The sequence below is a fragment of the Gymnoscopelus braueri genome (assembly GCF_963280865.1).
Source record: "Gymnoscopelus braueri genome assembly, chromosome: 7".
Classification (NCBI taxonomy): Eukaryota; Metazoa; Chordata; class Actinopteri; order Myctophiformes; family Myctophidae; genus Gymnoscopelus; species Gymnoscopelus braueri.
The window spans coordinates 41,427,334-41,452,002 of NC_137608.1; the positions used below are offsets into that span (position 1 = coordinate 41,427,334).

General features: G+C 43.1%; 3 protein-coding genes across 3 annotated transcripts in view; 1 reads left to right on the top strand and 2 right to left on the bottom strand.

Annotated features, from left to right (window-relative positions):
- Positions 1–633, bottom strand: part of LOC308088051 (ADAMTS-like protein 2) — a 28,661-nt gene extending 28,028 nt beyond the window's left edge. The window contains exon 1 of the mRNA XM_080432394.1: positions 539–633. The gene's annotated coding sequence lies outside the window, so the exon portion shown is untranslated. The remainder of the gene's footprint in view (positions 1–538) is intronic.
- Positions 634–7,230: 6,597 nt separating this feature from the next.
- Positions 7,231–11,738, top strand: mymk (myomaker, myoblast fusion factor). The gene is made up of 6 exons (XM_080432725.1): positions 7,231–7,568; positions 8,213–8,327; positions 9,063–9,211; positions 9,354–9,470; positions 9,783–9,923; positions 10,387–11,738. The coding sequence occupies exons 1-6, from the start codon at positions 7,434–7,436 to the stop codon at positions 10,750–10,752; spliced, it is 1,023 nt and encodes a 340-aa protein (XP_080288851.1). The 5' UTR covers positions 7,231–7,433; the 3' UTR covers positions 10,753–11,738.
- Positions 11,739–16,569: 4,831 nt separating this feature from the next.
- LOC308089028 (tetratricopeptide repeat protein 16-like) lies at positions 16,570–24,631 on the bottom strand. Its single transcript, XM_080433607.1, has 12 exons — positions 24,554–24,631; positions 23,034–23,208; positions 22,577–22,667; positions 21,406–21,546; positions 20,763–20,863; positions 20,202–20,367; positions 19,092–19,306; positions 18,699–18,976; positions 17,939–18,080; positions 17,285–17,450; positions 16,847–16,999; positions 16,570–16,677 (listed from the first exon to the last, which is right to left on the bottom strand). The coding sequence occupies exons 3-12, from the start codon at positions 22,643–22,645 to the stop codon at positions 16,666–16,668; spliced, it is 1,443 nt and encodes a 480-aa protein (XP_080289733.1). The 5' UTR covers positions 22,646–22,667; positions 23,034–23,208; positions 24,554–24,631; the 3' UTR covers positions 16,570–16,665.
- Positions 24,632–24,669: the final 38 nt, after the last annotated feature.

Genomic DNA, 24,669 nt, shown 5'->3' on the forward strand with positions numbered 1-24,669 from the left:
AAACAGCCTATACAGGCAAGAAGATGACTGACAGACAGACACACTGAGAGATAAAAGGTTAGGAACCCCTTCTGATGGTCAGACATTGAACATCAATTGGATAGAGACAGAAACCTTAATTCCAGAGTTTGACAAGCAGCATTGGTGTTAAGTATTAGCCTCCAACTCACCAGTTTATTCCCAAGCTGACAACTTTCCAACCACAGTGCCTTGACAAAAACACATGCATACACGTGCGCACATTCACAATTACACAAATGCAACCAACACACCATAACAGTCATACCCTGGCAAAACAAAAATGCACACGCAACAAGCAAACATGTGAGCCAGCCACACACACACTGCTGCTTGGCAGTCAATATCAATGTGTGAATCTGTTTTGGTCTGGTGCAAGACACAAGCCTCATTGACCCCTGTGCATTGCCTCACATCCTACTACACACAAACAGGCACACAAGTGCTCCAATGCACACACAACAAGCAAACATGCACACACTGAGACACAAAAGATATGTGCAAATATTTACCCACTCACCTCTCCTGCAGCAGTCCAGGGGCGTCTGAGTCTGTGTGAGGATGCCGACCAGTACGTATGACAGAGGGTGTGTGTGTGTGTGTGTGTGTGTGTGTGTGTGTGTGTGTGTGTGTGTGTGTGTGTGTGTGTGTGTGTGTGTGTGTGTGCGTGCGTGCGTGCGTGCGTGCGTGCGTGCGTGCGTGCGTGCGTGCGTGCGTGCGTGCGTGCGTGCGTGCGTGCGTGCGTGCGTGCGTGCGTGCGTGCGTGCGTGCGTGCGTGTGTGTGTGTGCGCGTGTATGCGTGCCTGCGTGAGTGTGTGTGTGCCTGCGTGTGTGTGTGTGTGTGTGTGTGTGTGCCTGTGCGTGTGCGTGTGCGTGTGCGTGTGCGTGTGCGTGTGTGTGTGTGTGTGTGTGTGTGTGTGTGTGTGTGTGTGTGTGTGTGAGTGAGTCAGCTGTGGTGTATGGGAGTGAGGTGGAGGCTACTGCCGTTGCCGTGGAGAGAGATGTTTCTCCGTACAGTGAGGAGAGAGAGAGAGAGAGAGAGAGAGAGAGAGGAAGAGAGGAGAGAGAGAGGTAAGGTGTGTGAGCCCTGCATCCTTCTCCTCCCTCCCTCCTCCTCTCCTCCCCAGAAGGAGTGGTGGGATCAGGAAGAGAGGCAATAGAGAGGGGGAAGGAACTGAAGGAAGAAAAAAAAATACAGGAGGCTCCCTAGCTGGCTGCTCACTCTCTCTCTCTATTTCTCAGTCTTTCTCTGTGCGTGCGTGCGTGCGTGCGTGCGTGCGTGCGTGCGTGCGTGCGTGCGTGCGTGCGTGCGTGCGTGCGTGCGTGCGTGCGTGTGTCACTCTTTCTCTGACACTGTTTGTCTATATGTCTGTCTGTCTGTCTGTCTGTCTGTCTGTCTGTCTGTCTGTCTCTCCCTCTCTGTCCCCATCTCTCACTGCCTGTTTCTCTCTCTATCTCTCTCATTCTGTCTCCTTCCCTCTCTGTCTCTCCATCTCTATCTCTCTCTCTTTCTCTCTCTTTTGCTGCCTCAACTCTGCCCCTCTCAATTTCTTCTTGTCACTCTCTCGCTCTCTGTGTCTCTCTCTCTTTTTGTCTCTGACACTCTCTCTGTCTCTCTCACTCTCTTTCTCCTCGTGTAAACTCAAAGATGTTTTGCTGCCATTCCTGTAATTAAATGAATTATAACATCAACAATACTGTCTGTCTGTCTGTTCCATACTGTCTGTTCCAGCTACAGAGCCATGTCATGTCTGTTGCAGTCTCTCAGTCTTGGGGCAGTTCCCCCCCCCCCGCCAGCTAGTCAGACTGGATCTTGTCCATCCATGTCTCCCTTTCTTTCTCATGTCTTTCTCATGTCTTTATACACCACCACCACCATCATCAACAACAACCAACCCTACCAACCACCCCCCACCCTCCTCCCCAGGCAGACTGGGAGGAAGTCGCTGTTTCCCACAGTAGCCCCCCACCCCACCCCACCCCCTCTCCCCCTTCATCCCACTCCTCGTCTTCCCAAATAACCTCCTTTCTTCTTCTCTCCACCTCGGGCCCTGTCTCATCCCTTGACCTCCCCTCGTCTTGTCTGTCAGCCTCTGCACATCATATCTTTCCTCTCTCTCACTATCTCCATCTAAACCTGTGTACACTGTTCACTTTCACTTTCACTAGTGAGCTTATAGATTGGCTTTATATATATACCGGTACTGTATATACACTTCTTTCTTTCTTTTTTTTAATAGGGCTTAAGTGGTTAACTCTGAGAGTGTATGGACCCATAATTTGTTTACATTTGTACACCTCTGAGTTACAAATGTACACTGAGGATTTTACTGTGTACATACACAAATAACAATGTATTTATGCCTGTATGAGAACACATCAGGTGATATTAGGGTCGGCTCCAGCTCAGAAGGTATCGAGTGGCTGTCTTGGAATTGGAAGGTTCCCAGTTCGGTCCCTCCCTGGCTCCTCCTGGCTTCGTGTCGTCCTTGAGCAAGACACTTAACACCTAACTGTTCCGGATGAGCAGTTAGACGCGAAGTGCCTTGTTGCCTCCTCCTTTTGTGTGTGTATGGTCAGGCTGAATACTGCCCACATTATAAAGCGCTTTGGATAAAGGACCTATATAAATGCACCATTATAAACTACATATGGATTACATTATACTCCTACATCTACAAACATCCTATCGAGTGTAAAATCTGTATTTGCAGAGTGATTTGGATGCTCTCGACTGTCTTTTACATGTCCTGCACTGTACAGTAATTGAATCCATTGCATCATCAGCATGCAGGGCCCACAGTGTTGAGTTATTGGTACTGTATATCTGGATCACAGAAGTGTTTTTTTTTTTCTTCCTAATTGTCAACATGCTGATGATAAAATATAAAGGACATTTCCTTTGCAGGTTGTACTTGGTGAGTGAAAAAGGTTAACAGTAACAATCAAGGTAGGCCTATCCCACATAACGAGAAAAGGCCAAAGGACTGTCCGGGTGGACCGCAACTTTGAAAGAGGAAGGAGAATGCAGACGAGATGAGGAGTGCAATGATTTGAGGAGGAGCAGCGCACGGTTCTGGCTCGCATCTTCAGAGCAACCTGGAGCAGAGGAGAACAGACAAAACGTCTGAAGACCACCATGCCTGCCCACCACGTCGTCTGCCTCTCCCCCTTTGCTTCTCTCTCTCCGTCTCCTTCGCCCCCTCCTCCCTCTTGCTTTGCTCTGCCCCCACCAACAGCCACATGTTCTCCGCTCCGCTGCCTGTGCGTCTGCTCCCTGCATTAGCTCCGCTACGCTGCCGTGCTCCAGACCCACGCTCCGCGCCATCACCAGATTTATATGCTGATAGACATAGTTCAGAGGGGAAAACTACACAGTCTGCCAGACGAGAGGTATGGGCTCCCCTCTCTTCCAGCGCCACCAATAAAAAGCGCCCCAAAATACCAGGGAAATGTGTCGCAGAAGACTTACAATACTCGTGAAGTGTGTGTGTGTGTGAGTGTCCGCGCGCCTGTGCGCAATTGTGGTGTGCCAAACAAGTCTGGAAACACAGGGCTGGTACACGCAGACAAGAACCGCAATTAAAGACTTGTCGCAAGAGAAAGAAAACCATTATCCATTTTCACTCCCTCTAGAGAGCGTGTGAAACTCACACTTAACTAAATTCACTTGGCTTGCATTAGTCTGCTATTACTTGAGGTACAGGATTCACCAATATAAATTATGAAGCCTGTCCTTGATAGGTAGGCTACCATAAATAAAATATGTTAAGTTTGTCAAACATCACATTTGACAAATAAAAACTTCAGGTTCAGCTGAGTTCAGCCCAGTAGCGATAGATTATTTTTGTCTGTTGATGGATCACGTGTCTCGAGTGACTAGCGGTCCTCTTCAGCTGGGGAGAGCAGATAGCATCATAAAACTGACATCCTCTTGGCTCTTTGCCCGGCTTCATCCAGGCTGGTACTCTTCTCTGGAGGGAGGGAGGCTGTAGACTGTTTGGCAGACACATCAACAGACAGATGACCAGACAAACAAAAATCCACCGATATGCAACCTGTTTTCCTCCTTAGCAAAAGTACTGTCCTATTTTTGCACTGCTACACATCTTAAGATGTCTAGAATACTTTGCATAATTGGTGATTTCCGGATTATCCAAGTTATTATATATATATATATTATACACTGAAGAACAAAGCGGGATATATATGGACAGTAAAGGTTTAAAACTAAACATTTCAAGCAAATTTGTACTGAACTAAAGATTATTTAAGAGGGAATCACTCAACTTCATCTCAGACTATATCCAACCACCCACGCCGCATCCACCCCTAGTCTCCGATCCCACCTCTTGTCCTGAGTGACTGGCTGGGCTGAAACTTGAGCACTGCCCTCCAATTATTTGTAAAAGAAGGCCCAGGGGGCAGAGGACATGGTTATTTATTACTGAATCAAAAGGAAGCCCAGTGTTTATTCAGATGCATTCAGGAAGCCTGGTCTGCATTCCCACACTAGCACACCCATGTTTACACTGAAGGGTCCTGAGGTGAAAGGAACTACGGAACATCTTTCTGCACTCTGTAGAACGAAGTTGCTGTTGTACTCTCCATGGAAGTCCTTTAAGCCTGCATTATATTTAGTTGCATGTGTCACTCACCAGAAATATCCGATGTACAAGCTCACAACGCGTGGCAACGTGACGCAACTGTGTATAAATCAGGCTTCGATTCTTGATTCATATGGCACATACCGTACATATACACACATATACATGCACATGCCACACCCACCCACCCACCTACCCACCCACCCACCCACACACCCACACACACACACACACACACACACACACACACACACACACACACACACTTGTGTAGAATCTTTGGGATGTGCATGACATCATCACTTCCCCCCCCCCCTCTTGCCCTCACTTGACCCCATGCCCTGTTGCCCAGCAGGTCTTGGGGGGTTGGGTCAGCCCACTCCCCATTCATTCCAATCCGTTTCCACCCATGGCAATGGCAATAATCCAGTATTCGCTCTTGCATGAGCATGCAAGTTTTGCTATTCCATTGACACACAGTTAATTTTGGATGGATGGATAAGTGCTTCCCATTCCTATTTGGTACTGGCCCGCTTTTAGAATGTTGTTGGAATGGATGCGGGGGATCACCACATTTCTCCCCTGCTGCGGAAACAAACAAACAAACGACTCAGTATTCAAATTGAGAAAAACTATACAACCCGATTTAAACTTTGTCGTACGATGGTGACACGTGCCGAAAATAGCTGATCTGCAAGCTCACAACTTGTCGCATCTGCGACGTGTTTGTGGATCTGATATTTTTCGGGGCGTGAAGGAGCATAGATTAGGCATGAAGGTGCAGCGTCACCGGCAGAGGGCAGGTTTTTGCCCGCAGGGTTTTTCCCTGCATGGGCCGGGCCCGGGAGTGGTGTCCCGGTCTGCTCGGGTTACACATTCACTCATGGAATCCAAGGCGTGGTGGGGGCATCCTCCCTCCATGACACTGTTGCCTTTGTGTTGTCCCTGCCCCGAGGCCGGGGCAGGTGCAACAGCTGAGGGCAGGGCAAGAGAGGCCAACTGCTGTCCCTCCAGAGACGCCAATGTGCTGTACAGTACACAGTAAAAATCCCCATGCTTAATTCAATTAAGAGTCTAAAAATGGACCTGGTCCAATTGGGTCCATTTTTACACTCTCAGGACTTGACTGTGTAGTAACATGGAATGATTTTATTCTGTGACTTCTTCTTAAGAATAACAAGGAGTTGGGGAAAATTGCACTCAGCTAACACGTGATATATGATATACAATGATATACGGTACAAAAAGCAGCTGTATACTCCTTGTTATAACTTGCAACTACCGAGCTGTAGTATAAATTGCACTCTCCTGAGGCAGGAATCTATCAATCAATCTATCGGTTAAGTGCTAAATTGCATGTACAGATGTTTGTATCGCCCACAAACCAGAAATATTTTGTTTTGGTGATTCATTGTGAGATAAAATATCGAATGGGAAGAAGTGGCATTTTCTGGTGGTTTCAACTCTATGATTTTACCCACTCACACCACTTACTGCTCCAATGGAGCCAGTGAAGGGCATATTTCCACACCAAAAATATTTACCATCTATCATTAAACTAATCTTTGGGAGAATTCCTTCACTTTAATGTGACTAGGACATTATGCTGCCACAAGAAACAGAAATCTGTGTATTTAAGTATTTAATTCCACCTCTGCATGCCTCCTAAGAGTCCTATCTATTGATTTGCCTTAAAGGGATACTTCACTTTTGGGCCGGGGACACATTTAAAAAAAATATTAAAAATAAATGAAAAAAGTTATGGAAAATTCATGGCCCCCTCACACATTAGTAGGACACTGCGTGTCGTGAGGGGGCCATGAATTTTCCATAACTTTTTTCATTTATTTTTAATATTTTTTTTAAATGTGTCCCCGGCCCGAAAGTGAAGTATCCCTTTAAGCCTATAAATAGCATTTGCTAAATAATCCATTTTATGTAACCCTCTTCGGGACTAGATTGTTGGTGTTTGCAATAAGAGTTGTGGCAAACAGTGGACTAAAGTATAACCTTTGTATGGGTGACAATCTATCTCACACTATCGGTTTTGTCTTGTCTTGATGCCACTGAAAACCGCCCATCTGGTACTCAAAACAGGATAAAACACATTAAGAAGTATAATTATGGGAACAACCATTTTACCTAGGCATTTAAGACTCCACAAATATACAGTGGTGGAAACTAAATAAGTACATTTACTCAAGTACTGTACGTAAGTGCAATTTTGAGGTACTTGAGTGTGTGCATTTTTCAATACTTTATACCTCTACTCCACTACATCTCAGAGGCAAATATTGTACCTTTTACTCCACGACAATTATTTACTTTATAGATTTTGATTATTATTACAAAACCAATGTTTAACCAATTAGGCCCTATTTTCTACTTTGTCTATTCAAAAATAGCCAATCTGCAAGCTCACAACACTCACAACACAAATATTTGTATACTGCAATGCTTGTGGCATGTGAGCACTCTCCCTGCCTCTCTCCCCATGCAGACAGCTGTCCAGCGATGACACTGCATGCACAGGCCTCACTGGGCCATGCCTGTGAGATTAGCTGGGGGACATTTAAACTTTAAAGGGACCTACAATGACAGCTGACCGTGTGTTTATCGCATGCAAGAGCGCACATGTGCCGTCCATGCATTCGCATTCTAACTCATTTTGCAAGGACTTGCAAACCTGAGGATATCTGCCTTTCTACAGAGCTTCAGCTGATCAAATCTTCTTATCTTGGTTACTAATATCTTCCCTCCTGCAGAGATTACCGTAATAATACTTGCTGTATTTGCCAGCCGTCCACCATGGGTGCGTTTATTGCAAAGTTGCTGCTTCCTACCATCAGTAGCCTGGTGTTTCTGCCTACAGCCAGCGTGGCCGCCAAGAGAGGGTTCCACATGGAAGCCATGGTGTACTTCTTCACAATGTTCTTCACAGCGGTAAGCCCCACCAGCAATGGGAAAAGGAGAGAACACTGTCACTGTGTCAATGAGATAGCTCTAGTGTAGAACAGTGCTTACAACAGCACATAGAGGCAGAAAGGGGGTGTCTGGAGAGATGTGAGGTATGGTAGTAAATTTGGTTATTAATGTGGATATTTTGATGCCATGCTTGACAACTTATATATTTAGGTCTGTTTTTCATGTGAATCATTTGATTGAGTATAAATGGGAAACAGTCTAAATCTATTTTGAAATCTGTCACTCAATTGGTCAATGGTCCGGACAACTTCCTCCTACCTAGACAATGTCATTATTTGATAGGTAAGGGTCATAAAATCGGCGAAATGCTTTCCCCAATGCTTTTCCAATATAAGCTTTAGTATCCTGTCAGAAATCATTTTGTAAAAGCGTGTCAAAGCTAATGTCTCCTTTTATTATTATTATTGTTAACGAATTAATTAATTTGTTTGTTTATTTGTTTGTTTTTCCCAACTTGTAAAAACTCACCGCAAGTATTATATGAGTTTTGGAGGGGTCGTCCCGCATTTTTGCAATCACTTAAAACCCTGATATTATTATGCTGCTGTACATGTACCTACAGTATGTGCCACTTTTTCCTGAAGATTTCTGCTGTCCAACAGGTTTACCATGCATGTGATAGTCCCGGCCTCTCCCTCCTGTGCTTCATGCAGTATGACATTATGGAATACTTCAGTGTATATGGTACTGCTCTCTCTATGTGGGTCACTCTCATAGGTGAGTAGAAACATACAGTACGGCACATAACAACAATATGCATGATGTGTAGTAAGTTGCTGAGAGGGACTCCTATAGGAACTGAAAGTTCACAGGTCTGATCCTTTCAACAAACAAAGTGTTCACCCCATATCCCATTGCCTTACCTCTTCGGTGAGACAGTAAAATCCCACACTGTGAAAGTGTAAAAATGAGTGTAAAATCTGAGGGTTAATTTAGTGTACAAATGGAACCACATTTGTCCACTCTCAGAGTAAAATGAACACTGAGGATTTCACAGTGTACCTGTTGTTCTATCATTCTAGTGGACTGGCCGCTGTGGTGCTTGCATTCTCTTTGAACTGTGTGCAGTGTGACTGAGCAGTTGTTGATAGCATGTGTCGTGTCTGCGACGGTCTCTCACATGTGTTCAGACGTGCTTTTTAATCAGGCTTTCATACATAAGCGCACACACACACACACACACACACACACACACACACACACACACACACACACACACACACACACACACACACACACACACACACACACACACACACACACACACACACACACACACACACACACACACACACACACACACACACACACACACACAGTTGGTGTTTAGTTTATGCTCATGGTATTTGCTTGTCTGACATCCCATTGTGTCTGACATTTTAATGTTGTTATCATGTATACACTGTGTGTCTGTCCTATTGTATTAACCAATCCTTGTGGACCCTGTCCCAGCTCTTGGAGACTTTGATGAGCCAAAGCGTTCCAGCATAACAATGTTTGGAGTGTTGTCCATTGCTGTGAGGATATACCAGGACCGTTGGGGCTACGGAATCTATGCTGGACCAATTGGTTCAGCTGTCTTTATCATAACCATCAAATGGGTGAGGGCCATTTTGAAATGTCTAGAATATTCCATCGTTCACAGTAAAATCCTCAGTTAAATGTTTCCATTTGTAACTCAGAGAGTGTACATATTTGTACAGGAGCAATAGGCCACACAGCAACTGTTGCCTGTCATTGCAGCTCCAGAAGATGAAGGAGATCAGGGCTGTGTATCCAGACAAGAAGGTGTACACTCAGCAGGTGGGGCCAGGATGCTGTTTTGGAGCTCTAGCTCTGATGCTGCGTTTCTACTTTGAGGTAAGTGTGCTGCATCTCCGACCCATTCCTCACATCAGAGCTAAATCCTTACATATTCAAGTAAATCAGGGATTTACGGCAACATCATTTCCAAAGAGCTTACCTGCTACAAGACTGAAACATTCAGCACAACATGTAACATATAACATTGCCAGTAAATCAAATTTAAAACTACCAGTTCTTACTGAGAAGGTTGACCATTTAAGTGTGCATAGATAGATATTTCTGGCACCAGTTTTGAAAACCTTAAAATGCATTTTTAGTGAGTGCATTGTCCACTGATTCGCCACATTCTCACTCTCCTCAATACAGGAATGGGACTATGCCTACGTCCACAGTTTCTATCATCTGTCGCTGGCTGTGTCCTTCGTGCTGCTGCTACCCAAAAAGAATCGTTATGCTGGGACGGAACGAAACGCAGCCAAGCTCAGCTGCTACACTCTCTGCTGCTGTGTATGTGCCTTTTTAATCTCTTAGAGAAAGGAGAGATGATCACTCTCGACGTGTTAGTAGGATCAGCAGTTGATTCACGCAGTTCAGAGCAGGGCTAAACTGCAGAAAATAACACTAAGATCGATAGTGCCAGTTGCACTTTTACTCTTATTACTCTGGATAAGATAGATTGTACCACTTATTTTATACTTAAGCCATTCGAAAATAGCTGATGTACAAACTCCCCTTGTAGCTTATAGATCACCTATTTTCAAGAAATGGTTAAAATCTTGAAATATTGTGAAGAAATTGTGAGAGTAATTTTATTTGTAATTATTTATGACATGCCCAATATAGGGACACCAGGGTTAATGCGGTTAAAATGTAAATTGACATCATCACCGCGCTACATCATCATAGCAACAAGTGATGCAAAGAAATCTTTCAAATAAATTTAACTTTATTTTCTTTTGCATATTACCAGTCCATGTCCCCCGGTTCTTCAAAGGAGGAGAAGAACAAGCAGACGAAAAAGACGAAAAAGACTCGGACTATTTGGACAGTTCCCAGTCTTACCACGGAGAAGCCGTGGAGCCGGACCTGCAGCACCGCGACTCTACCTCTATACAACCCTCCATCAACACCCGTCAAAGGAAACACCATGACTCTACCTCTATACAACCCTCCATCAACACCCGTCAAAGGAAACACCATGACTCTACCTCTATACAACCCTCCATCAACACCCGTCAAAGGAAACACCATGACTCTACCTCTATACAACCCTCCATCAACACCTGTCAAAGGAAACACGATCAGAAAGCTCAAGGAAATGAATGGCTGGAAGTGACCCCTCTGGGTCACGAGTGGACCTCTAAACTTAAGGTCACACACACTGGCTGGTCAAATGTAGAAAGACTTAATTCTAAAGACTAAGCGCAAAGAGACAAGGGGATTTAACACAGTCATCAGCCAAATGTCGGTAAATCTTTGCTGCGGCTGGTGGGTCTACTTTACACTTTGGCAGAGAACCTACCGTCATTTGGAGGTTTCTTTATGTATATTCCAAAAATCATATTTGGCTGGTAAAATAATGACGGTGGCTGGTGAATTTTGGACTCCACCAGCTATTGTGGCCAGTGGGCGAAAACAAACTTGGTTTCTGCCGTTGGCTATAGAACCTATGGGCGAGAACAAGGGTCAAATCAGACTCCATGTGCCATCAGAGGACCCTATAAGGAGAGATAGATGTCTATCTAAAATGCCTGTGCAGACATCAGGACAGACAGCCACTACCTAAGAACACAGTGAGAGGGACTTTTTTTTAGAGTTAAGCCAGTAAAACTGACTGGAAAATTTGTGAGTAGCACAAACCAACAGATGGTTTATCTCTCCAAAATATATAAATTGTATTTTGAAATGTTCCTCAGGAGAGATCCTTCGTCTGCTCCCTTTTCTCTCTCTGTTCCTTTCTCTCCCTCTCTCAGAGAAAGGAACTATGCGGTTACGAGAATTACGAGACTGTAAAAATCTCATTTTGCTCTCTTCATGTATCCCTGAAGTGCCAAACATGTCATCTGGTGCATCAGATGTTTGAACGGTGCAGAAATCGCTCCAGATATTGGGACGCTAAACTGACTGCAACACCTTGAAAATGTTTCCGAGGCAACAGGTGTACTGTTGTCTATTAATTCCAGTTCACTGACCAAACAACTTTGGCACTGTTCTCTTTCCATATACTGTTGAGATTCTATAATGTTTTTGCTGAAATATTTATGTATATATTGCTTATTTATTGGTATATTGCGAGGGCTATTTTTAACTGGGCTGGTTTGGTGCAGGTTTTTTCACAGTTTGAAAATAAAATATTTGTATTGTGTTGGTGTAGACTTAATCATGCTTCAAAGGGGTTACATACAGTAAAGAAGGCTAAAATTAATACAGTACATATAGTATAGGGGCGGCAGTGGCTCAGGGGTAGAGTGGCCGGTAGAGCTCCCGGATGGGAACCACAAGGTTCCCAGTTCGATCCCGGGCTCCCCCAGAGTTAGTGTCGAAGTAGCCTGGTTCCAGCCGAATCTGCCTTTGCAAAATCGCATCGCACTTTAGCCCTCGGCAGATTAGGTCTGGCCCCCCTCCATAGAAATTCCATTTCTCTCCCTCCGCAGTGGTGTGGAGCCAACCAGGGCCCAGTATCCAAATGTGGGCGGGCTTATCACCTTATTTGGAGCAATGACGTACAAGGAAGCACTGCTCTGATTAGTTCGTGAACAAGGAAGCACTGCTCTGATTGGTTTAGGTCTAACCAATAGAGTCCGTTTGGATCTTTTTGTAACCGCCCCTTGGAAAAAAATCTATCGTTGATAGGGACCAGACTAATATCCACACAGTGTGTCGTGTGATATTGTCTGGCCACGCGAGGCTAGTGTCGAAGTGTCCTTGAGCAAGACACTGAACCCCTAATTGCTCCCGATGAGCACGTTGGTGCCTTGCATGGTTTCCTCCGCCGTCGGTAAATGAATGTGTGTGTGAATGGGTGAATGTAATGCACAATCTATGTAAAGCACATTGGATAAAAGCACTATATAAATGCACCATTTATCATTTACAGTCATTATCATAATACAGTTCAGTGACACGGACTCAGCAGAAGTCTGCCATTGACAAAATCTCTGCTTGGCATACATCTAAAAACACACTAGACGTAGCCCAGTCTAGCAACGCTAATCCAATTCCAGTCCCGGGTATCCCATATTCCACTTTCACCTCAGCGGGACGTAGGGTGTGCGTTCGCCGCACGTCACCTGCCCGAACACTACCCAAAGACTACAAACGTGCTCTTGCGCGTCTATATAGACAAAACAGTCATCGGCCAATATGTGAATGAAACTCCCATCCACCGGGAATGTTTTGAGCCGAGGCCAAGCCACCAGCTCCTGTGCCCAGAGAAAGGTGTTTTTGTCTGGGCTGAGAAACCTGGCGGGCCACTGGGCGTCCTGGCTGAGCTGCGCCTCCCCATCCCTGACAGGACGGTAACCCAAGCCTTTTATTGCACGAGTGTGAAACACTTTTCAGCTCCTTTACGACCACTGTCTGTCCCACACCACTTTGTTGAGGGTCCGAGGCCCACACACACACACACACACACAAACACAGAGAGAGAGAAGCAGACACACTCACTGTTTGAGGGATCTGAAACAGGGCCGGCCCGGCCCAGTACGGGCCCGGGCCACACTGCAGAACAGCAGTGTCAACACAAGGTGATTGACAACATTCTGAGCGTGGTCGTCTCCTCGTGGTCGTCTGCACCTACATTCCACGGCTGAACGGAATCTTGGTGGGTATCTAAATATAATAAAGAAATACATCTGAACAAATACAAAAAATTACTTTCTTTACCAGTGGAAGGGAACTCGCTCCAGTATTCCATATTTGGCATGCCTTTCACAGGCTACTGAAAGCAGCAGACCAAGTTAACCCATTAAGACCTGAAGCCGATTCTACATGTCTCCTAAATCGCAACAGTTTTCTGAAAAACGTATGTTTCTATATCAGTGGTGCTCAATCTTTTTCATGTCAAGGACCCCCAAAATTATATGTATTTGGCCGCGGACCCCCATCAAAATATGTTGTTCCAGGGACCCCCTGAAGCAAAGATTTGAGTTAAAAATGTTCGCTTTAAAAATATATATATTCAAAGATTTGCGCACATTTTTACGATTTTTCAAAAATAGCAGATCTACAAGCTCGTAGCGCGGCACTCGGTGCCGCGCTATGAGCTTGTATATCTGCTATTTTTGAATAGCCTAAAGTGTAAAATAATGCTTTTTAGATCATATCTAAAAATGACACAGTTCCAGGTCTCAATGGGTTAAGAAGATCGGCTTTCATTAGACTCAATTAAACAGAAAGAAACCATTACACGGTAGTAATTACAACAAAAATATATGGTATGCTTGGTATGTTTGCGCTGCAGTTATTTAGTTTGGGTACGTTCTATGGCAAGAGATCTGTGAGAGCTGCACAACTCCTTTCTCTCTATCAGCTGTTGCCACAGTTGTTGTCCGTCCTTAGTAGGGTCAGCTGACTCTTAGAAAACACTCTCCTACAGTATATACCACCAAGTAGAGATTATCTGATATCACATTTTCATTGACAATACCAACCAGTACTAAACCTTAAGTAGAACTTAAATAGTTATTACATAAACAGTTATGCAATAGTTATTACATTTATGGACTGTTTCTAAGGTAGCCTGTATTCTAATATGCGGTACAGTACAGCTGTTTAAAAACAGAAGCCCTGTGTAAAATACCTCTTTGCTGGACGGCAACGGAGTGCTATAACAACTTGGTCTGTAAGTATGGCAGTGACTTTCAAACCTTTGGGCAATGGGCAAGGCTCAAGGTACACGCGTATTCATAGTGAAAATAGCCTCGATCTCCAGGCTTTTATTGTTTAGTTTTGCTAAAAAATAAAAGCCTGGCCCAGCGAGTCGGTGTACTCGGTATGAGGAAGTGTTTCATTTCCCAACCAACCAGAGTGCAGTGGGCGTCGCTCGTAATGTTGTGTTAATGGGGCGGGGGTTGACGGACAGATCGGTGAACCAATGGGATCAGGCGCAATCTCTCGCCGGCTCTATACACCCGCCCCTCTATACACGAAATCAGGAGCGTTGGGGCAGTCTATAGTGAAAATGACATCAATTAAATTACATTTCAAATGTTCACCACCTATAATGATATACTTGAAATAGTGACTCCAGGTTGAAAGTGGTTAAAAAATGTTTTAAGGGTATAGAATTTGCTAGAGTTTTGGGAAATGATGGGAAATTACTGATATAGTAAATGGAAAAACTAATGTTCACAACTAGTTAGAATGCAGTATATTGGGAGAGAAACATGCCACACCACCGGCAATAGTACCCCTAGGCAGCCAGGGCAAGAACAAAACACATTTCGATGGGGCAAGTAGCTTTGGCAAATAGGAAAAAAGCCTTAGCGTCAGACTGGTTCTATATTAATATACTTTGGGAGTAAACCCTGCTTCCTTCTTCCCAGTCTACAAGGGGCACCGGGGCGGTCCCAAGGTTGAGAATTACTGTAGTACAGGGCATTGCAAGTAGAATCACATTATGGTTAACCCATTCAATCCGGGAACGCATCTGTGTCATTTTAAGATTTCTTTGGCTATTCGAAAACAGCAGATACAAGCGAATGCCGCGCTATGAGCTTGTAGATCTGCTATTTTTGAAAAATCGTGAAAATGTGGTCAAATCTTTGAATATATATATTTTTTTAAAGCAAACATTTTTAACTCAAATCTTTGCTTCTGGGGGGTCCCTGGAACAAAACATTTTGAGGTCAAATACAAAATTATTTCAAAATCCTAACAGTATGTTGCTATATCAGTGGTGCTCCAACTTTTCCATGTCAAGGACCACCCAAAATTATATGCATTTTGCATACCTGTACATGTATTTGTATTATATGTATTATCTGAATCTGTATAAAGACTTGTGTTGCATGGCCTTCCTATCAGCTTTCATTGCACTATTCTGCAGAAAAGCCTGATGTACTATGAAATATTCTACTACTATCATTGCATTTCTCCAGTTAATGGGATATCATGTTAATTTTGTGGGGATGTTCCATTTAATAGCAAAAAGAGGAATCAAAGATAACATTACTGGATAATGAGAAATGAAAAGTTGTAGAATACTACGGTATGTCCAAAGGCGTTGTGCGAGAGCAAACAAATAATAATAGAGTTATCTGGCTGTTTGTGGGAATAAACGTTCCATGTTCTATCTCTGTAAAAACATTACAAAATGTGACTGGTCATCCATCCATTCCTAGTCATAGCAATCTTTTTTGTGTAATTTTAGACAATCAGACTTGGTTAACCCACTGGTCATGTAACAGTACATTTGAACACGCCTAACCTTGTACTATCAGTAATTTTCTTTTCATGATGGATATCACATTTAAAAACCATTCACTTTCTATTACGTCCAAGTACCAACATAGTAAATTTGGGTCTCTACTGCCACTTGCTGGACAACAGAATAAGAATTATTAATAAATGTAGATTCTTCTTTTTATGGGTCCAAGGGAGAGAGAGGTAGAGAGAGACTATTCAGCCACACAATAACTTGGCCAATGCTGGGTATTGTAAGGAGTTCAAATCTCACTGTGAACAACCAAATTGTGGACTTCATCATCTTCCTCTTCATTATCACATGATAGTCACCATATCTTCTTCTGTGCTTGGACATGTTCATTACTACTTACAGATGTATTTTAGAAATAAGCTTTTAGTTTTGTTATAACCCACTTTCATTCATAATTGTAGTTTAGGACTGCAACAACAATTTCTATTCCTGTCAAAAACATTCCAAGCAACCAATGGAAAGCGTATGAGTTACATCACCCAGTATATAGATGCCGCAAATATACCCGTGATTCTATATGAATTAAATATGATTGAAAATCCAAAGAGTCAGGTGTACTGTACATTTGTCCCCCCAAACTTCTTCCAGTATTAGTGCCCGGTTAGATGCCCCAGTGCTTTGGACTTGTATCTTTGCATTGACTTTGCATGTCCCTCTATACTCGTGTGCCTGCAAAATGCTCTTCACCTGCCTGTGGAACTCCTGTTCGCTCACACATGGCTTGGTCTCCTCCCCTGACTCAGATGGACCTTTTATTGGCAGTCAGACTGACTCTCTGTGTCTTCATTGGCCACTGCCATCCTTTCAAGCTCACTGCAAGGTCTATGGACAAATAAGTGTATTATAAAAACGGAGCGTAGTTGCTCTGGATTTTAGCCACTATAATAAACATAGCCTAATAAATAAAGCCTAGGAGACAATCGCAAGGAACTATTTGAAAATATGTATACCATGTTTAAATTATTTTTTAAGTGAGTTCATAACAACCTACCTTACAGTATTCTGTTCCTGACATGGTCAAACCTGGAGAGTAGCAGGACTGGATTCTATCCATTAACTGATGTCTGACCGTCTGTCCTGTTTCACTGGACAGTATGTCTGACACACAGCATCCTGGTGACAGGCTCAGGAGCAGAGCGATCGCCTACACACACAAAGACACACATACATGTGCGTGATCACAAATTCACAGAATTTGCATGCACACATGCAGCCACAAAATAATCATGTGAATCTCAGGATCAACATTTACACACACACACACACACACACACACACACACACACACACACACACACACACACACACACACACACACACACACACACACACACACACACACACACACACACACACACACACACACACACACACACACACACACACACACACACACACACAGCTTTCTGAAAATTCAAAGTCTCTTTACCTCATCATTGGCGGGGTCCAATATTAGTGTGCTGATGGTATCCTGCATTGTCCCCTGCAGGTTGAGTACTTTGTAGAAGGCCTTGGCTCTCTTCTCATAGTAGAGACTGACACGTGGGTTGTACTTGATGGCCAATGAAAACCTGTCAGCTGCTTCCTGGAACCGCCTATGGATATGAATACAGGAAGTCATTTGCAAGAGAACTGCTTGAAATATGCAGTATTTGAATTTCCTTTTTCTTCCCAATTTAATATTTGCCAGTTCCCCCAACATACCCCCTACTTATTGGTCTTGGGAGGGTGTGGGACAACCAGTCAGAGTTTCACAGGGATGGGGTAATGCATAATGGAGAAACACGCTATTTATTACTAGTTCCTCCCACTACTGAGTAGGAGTTCCAACCAATAATTGTCCAATGTGACGTGATCACCCTCTCCTACCAGCTTCTCACCCGCAAACACAGCTAATTGTGTTTGTTGGACCCCTGAGCCACCCGGATGCCCCGTGTGCACATATTCAATTAATGCACTTTACAGTATGTATGTATGTATGTCAGTGTGTATGTGTGTATGTGTGTATGTGTGTGTGTGTGTGTGTGTGTGTGTGTGTGTGTGTGTGTGTGTGTGTGCGTGTGCGTGTGCGCGTGTGTCTGACCTCTCCTGGAAGCTGTGTGAGCCCATGGTGTTGTGGAGAACAGCAAGTCGGGCCCAGATGGCCGGGTCATTAGGACTCATCTCCTCCGCCTGCTGGTAGTCAGCCAGCGCAAAGCTCCACTCCCCCTGCTTAAAGAAACAATCTAGACCACACACACACACCAAATAAAACGTGTGCCTATGAATGGATACACTTGTGATGAAAATGAGAATTGAGAATAACAATAAATAATTGAGGGTAATAATTGATCATAATGATTGAGAATAGTAATAGTAATAATACTAACATTTAGCAGATGCTCTTAGATAAGAAAACAAAATGAGTGAGCAGCAGGTAGTCTGTGTCACCTTCTTCAACAACAATTTGATGCATTCAATTTTGAACAGATAAATATTGTGAAAATAGCAGATCTACAAGCTCACAACGCCTTGTGTTGCGAGGTGTTGTGAGCTTGTAGATCGGCTATTTTCAAGAGTTTGTCTCTTTCTTATATTGACAATTTGGCCAATGTTTGACCAGTTTTATAATATGCTCTTTTTCTTTTCTTTATTTTTTGAGGTATTAAAAAGTTCTTAAAAGTCATTAATTTGTCGCTTCACTCTCATCTGGGGACCCCCTCAAAATCATGTGGCGACCCCCCTGGGGGTCCCGACTCACAGGTTGAGAACCACTGGCATAAATTAGGCTTAACAGAGAACATCTACCTTTATACTGCCCAATGCCCTGCCCTCCATTCCATCATCCACCCCACGTTTCTCACCTCCTCGGTTCATGTAGAGGCCTCTCTCCGTCTTCTCCTCCTGGATGGCCTTGTTGAGGAGCAGCGTCGCTTCGGGGTGGAACCCTCTGGAGAAACACTGCACGGCAAAGTCGTTGTAGGTGAGAACCAGCTGGGCCCGGGCCTCCTCCCGTACGGCTCTCAGCTCGTCCCGTGGGAGGCTGTCTCCGGGCCGAGCCTTCCGCTGACTCAACTCTATGGCCAGGACCAGATCCTCAATAGACGCTGTGAAGTCTTTCAAACGGCGATAAAGGATCCCTCTAATAGGAGAGGAGGGGAGAGGATTCTATCCAAATATTCTCTCCAAATACAGTCGTTGACATGAATCGTATATGTGGACAATATAATAGCAGTGCATGCTAGGACAGGGATCACCTGAAGAGGTAGTGGCGTTCGTTCTCAGGCAGGTGTCGCAGGGCTGTGTTGATCTTGGACAGAGCTTCTGGGAGCTTCCCAGAGAGGGCTTTGCTGACTGCCTCCTGCCTGACCTGTTCACTCCTCTCCTCCAGCTGAGACAGCAGAGCCATGGTTTCTGCACATGTTGGGTTCAACACCAGGGCTGATTTTGCATCATGGTAGCACTGGGTTACCTGGATGGAGGATAAATTGTCACTGAGATAATGGAAAACAACAACATATTTGACCATGATTATGTAGACGACAAACACATTTGCATAAACCTATCACCAGACTATTAGGCCTGTCACAATTATTACATAAACGTATAATCGCAATTATTTCAGATAATCACAATATTTTTGCATAATCGTTTCCATGTTGAAAAATGTTCATTCATTTTCAAATACTAGAAATAGCAGATCTACAAGCTTACAACACGCGTTGTAAGCTTGTCACTATTTCTGCTATTTTTATATCTTTGTATATTTAAGTTATTTGTCATATCTGCCCTGTACAATATTTGATTACAAAGCCTAAAAGGCAAACAGAAATGTAATTTGTATTCATATGTTCCAATGTTCAACGCCAAAAACACAATTAAACCGTTAATCGCAAATTATTTGTGTGACAATTAATCGTCAATGTCAATTTGTAATCGTGACAGCCCTACAGACTATGGTCCAATACAAGCACTGGTATGTGCCAGAATTTTCGAGACAAGTTGTTTTTGTTGCCAAGGAAGAATTCATCAGTACAAACCACAAACCAATCCAGAAATCTTGGTGTAGTCATGGACTCAGACCTGAATTTCAACAGCCACATTAAGACAACTACAAATTAGCCTATACTACAGTGGACATTACAGGGAGTGAGAGTCAGGGTTCACCTGATCATATCTTGCCTTTATTGATAGTCCACAGTGTAGAGTCTACAATGTGGACTATCAATAAAGGCAAGATATGATCAGGTGTAAACTGAAGATGTTTAAGTTAGACAGACGGACAGACAGACAGACAGACAGACAGACAGACAGACAGACAGACAGACAGACAGACAGACAGACAGACAGACAGACAGTTGGCTGACCTGGTTGAGTTCCATGTACAGCCGGGCTCTGAGTGTATAAAGGTCTGCAGTCTGGGAGTCAGACTCAATCCAATCAGTCACCATTTTCAGACAGTCACTGTAGCGGCCTAGCGCTGACAGACAGGCAAGGCTGCAACAGAGATGACAAGAAACAATGTGTGTGAGTGTGTGAAAAACGATGATATATCAGTTGGCCGTCAGCATGGCCGTGTATTGTTCAAGTATATTAGTTAAGATGCAAGGAGAGGCATTATTGGTTGAGATGTGGTCATGGTGCTGTTATGAATGTACTGTATGTGTGTCTGTAGCTCCACCTGCTGGCTGTAACTACAAACCTAAAAGCATGCATTGATTGCTTGATGATTCATGATTTAGATCTATTAGGGAACTTTGTCTGTGTCATGTGGCATTAGATACAACACAACACAACACATAGCAACACATAGCAACACATGAAAATGTGTACACATAAGCACACAAACAAGAATAACATTAAGAAATGTAAAAGGGAGAGGGGACAAGGAAACAAGAATGGAGGGTAAAGGCACAGAAGACCATCACCGTCTCATCTGATAGGCTCTGCAGTGGGGCTTCGACTCAGCAGCCTTGGAAAAAGACTCCAGAGCCTCCAGGAACAGACCCTGGTCCAACAAACACTGACCCTGAGGACAAGTTGGAAGATAATCAACATTATCATATTATTGTTTTTTTCTTCAGTAGTTTAGCTGCATGATTTTCTTATGTATAGCAGCGCTGAATGGTTGCAACAGTAGAACAGTATATTACTAGATCATCAGTATTACACGGCAAGAGAAAAGTAAGAAGAACACTGGCCACTGTGGCTTCCACCCTTCAATCCTTGCTCTTGTTTCCTCATAATGTTGCTGGTCAAGGAGTGTAAACTTATCTTATTTATTTGATTTCACATTTACTTTTACTCCTGTCTTTCAACCTTGCAGCAACCACTGCTATGATACCTGAATGTTTCCCTGGAGATAAATATGGGTTTATCTAATCTTATTATTCTAGCCTGATTAGCTGACTGAAGCTAAGCAGTCTAATCTTATTAATCTAATCTTATTCTGCTCTTGCAGTCATTGAAAGATGCTCAGTCTAGACAACAGAATAAACATAAAATACAATTGCAACAGAGAATTAGAAGCTTGAAGGAGAGCAGTTTTAAGGAATATCCAAGCAGACCGACCTGCAGGTAATAGATAAAGGCCAGGCGAATGTGGAAGTCCCCAGAAGGCTCCAGGACGCTGGCATGTTTGTAACCAGCTGCTGCCGACTGGAAGTCACACAGCTGTAGATATGCCTCTGCCTGTCGCACATAGAACTGGCTCTGCAATGCAGGACAATAGCAACAGTATTATCCTAAAGCAGTGGTTCTCAAACCTTTTTCGTGCCAAGGACCCCCAAATTGATATGTATGTGGCCGTGGACCCCCACCCGAAAATATGTTGTGCCAGGAACCCTCAGAAGCAAAGATTTGTGTTAAAAATGATCGCCTTTTAGAAAAAAGATTTAAAGATTTGCACACATTTTCAAGATTTTTCAAAAATAGCAGATCTACAAGCTCGTAGTGTGGCACTTGGTGCCGCGCTATGAGCTTGAAGATCTGCTATTTTTGAACAGCAAAAGTATAAATATGGATAAAGGGATTAAAATGATTGTGACGCTTTTTTAACTAATTTGGCTGGGGATGCCCTGGTATCCCCCCAAGGACCCCTGGGGGTCCCTGGACCCCACTTTCAGAACCAATGTCCTAAGCAGTGGTTATCAAACTTTTTTTTTTGAAGGACCTCATTTAACTCTGAGAGTGTACAATTGGAACCAAATGGACCCTTCCAGGTTCATTTGGCTCCATTTGTACACTTGCAGAGTTACAGAGCTGTAAGCATCCATTTGGACCCCTTCAAGGAACCCTGAAGGTTCCTGGACCCCACTGTTTAGAACCATTGTCCTAAATATTAGATCAACATGTCAGTAGAATTATTAGTGGGCTGGTGAGGGGAACACTGCTCAGGCAGAGGTTTGGAACGTCACCGTTGGTCACCCACCACCATCATTGTCACTTGATCAGGAGCCTTTGACCAAAACCAACAAAGGAAGAGCATTTTTTCGTTGCAATATGCACTAGAACTATAAAAAGTAGCCATGTGGTGAGGTGGGGATGGGGGTAGGTTATGCAATACAAATGAAAAAGGTCCCCAATTATACCTATTTAGAACCGAATAATCTTCTAACTTCACAGGTGAAATATTCCTGTATGACTCTGACCTAAGCTAAACTTGGAGTTAGTTGGTCATGTCTGATGTCAATGGAAACAGTCAGGTCAGGTGTATGCTGTATGTGAAAGAACGGAACAATACCTGATTTGGCTGTAGAGTCATGGCTTTGGAGTAGCAGATTACAGCCCTCTCAAACTGGAATTGTCTCATTGCCTCTTCTCCCTTTGAATAACTGCAAAGTCGACAACCTTGAATGAGTTCTTCATTTCAACTTATCTTCATATAATTGGTCCTCACCTCAATAACGCTCATTATGAGAATGTCACCATTTCTGTCTACTCACTCTGTGTCTATCATTTACATCATCGGTGACGTTAAGCAGCAGGTTTTGTCATTTCAAAGAAGATTTTTGAAATGAATGCAAAAGCGCTGGCTTCTATTATAGCATGCAAACTTTACAGGAAGAGAAAGGATGTAGTTTCTATTAGCTTGGAATCCCCATCGATGATGTCATGGTTTCTGAACTGTCCATAGCCATTTAAAAAAGTAAATGAGAAAATGTATGCCTTTAATTTATTAATTCCTTAATGAAGCTCACTGCTCAAAAGCCTTGTTCCTTATAATAAAATCCGCCTGTAGGTCTGGTCTGTCAGGAGGAGGACAGTTCTGCCCAGGTGTGGTCAGAAAGAGCTTGCTTAGGTGACCACTTTTTTATGCCTGGTCTCTTCCAAATCCTGCTCTGATACAGCAGTGGGGAACAGGCCATCTTCAACCTGATAGTAGATTCAACAAGTTTAAACAAGTATTAGGCATCATTCAGTGTTAAAAAGCATAAAGCCTACTTACTTAATATGTTAGTAGGTAGGTAGGTTAGTAGTAGTAGCTTATAGAAGTAGGCCTAGTAGTAGGAGAGAGTGGGGTAATGTGAGACACATGGTAAAGTGAGACACCCCCCTTATCACCTGACCACAACACCTGTGTGGTCATATGACCATTACATTTTGAAGCCCCTCCCATTTCCCACTTACCATGGAGGAGAGGACCTCATTGTGTTGTGGTAAGCATGTTTTTTTCACTAAAATATGTTTTTTGCATGTAAAAGTAATTTTTTGGGCTGTCAACATAATCAGCTGTTGTGTCAAAAAAAAATTATTCAGGTAGAAAAACTTATGTCATGCATGTTGATGAACTACAAACCTATACATCCATGTGATTAATGCTAATTGTAGATTAGCCAGAATTGCTAAAAGTGGTCCTTTTCACCAAAATGTGGCTGTGGGGTAAAGTGAGACAAATGGCTTGGGGTAAAGTCGGACACTGTCTCACTTTACCCTAAGTGTCTAAGTTTAGTACTTAAACATATTTTAATCTAATATTACATTGCATATGTTTTACTTTTTATGCCAAGAACATAGGGGAGAGTGGGGTAATGTGAGACACTTTTTACATTGAGTGGGGTAATGTGAGACACTTTTTAAATTTTCTCCCCTCTAGGTGAGCTAAAATGATATATCAGTAAAATGTACACATTTCCCATACATTTGAGATGTTTCCTAACAATGGAAATTATCAGAATGTATTCAAGCCAAAGGCAGTGAAAATATGATTGTTTTAAAAAAAGTGGTCTGGTGTCTCACTTTACCCCATTGATTTTTCTGGTTTGTCTCGGTTTACCCCAGACCTGGGGTAAAGTGAGACACCAGAACACTTTTTTTAAAACAATCATATTTTCACTGCCTTTTGTCTTGAATACATTCTGATAATTTCCATTGTTAGGAAACATCCCAAATGTATGGGAAATGTGTACATTTTACTGATATATCATTTTAGCTCACCTAGAGGGGAGAAAATTTAAAAAGTGTCTCACATTACCCCACTCTCCCCTATGATACGAATGTCATGGCGACTGAATTCCCTCTTGGATTAAAAAGCTAAAATAAACAAAGCAGGTGGAAGTGGAAGGTTGTAACGAATACAATAACATCTGAGTAATGCTATTTAAATGCTTTGTTTTTGTAGGTTAGTTCGATACCTGACTTGACTATTATAAAATAAGTTACAGCTTTTTTTTATTTTTTTTTATCATCATAACATCTTCATTATACAAACTAGCTTTACCTGCTGGTCCTTCTTCTCTAGAGAAAAATCCATTGTGGGTTTTTAATTATTTTCACAGTCTCTCTACTGGCATTCTCTTTTTCACAAGAAACTTTCTGTGTTGAGAAAATCTCGAC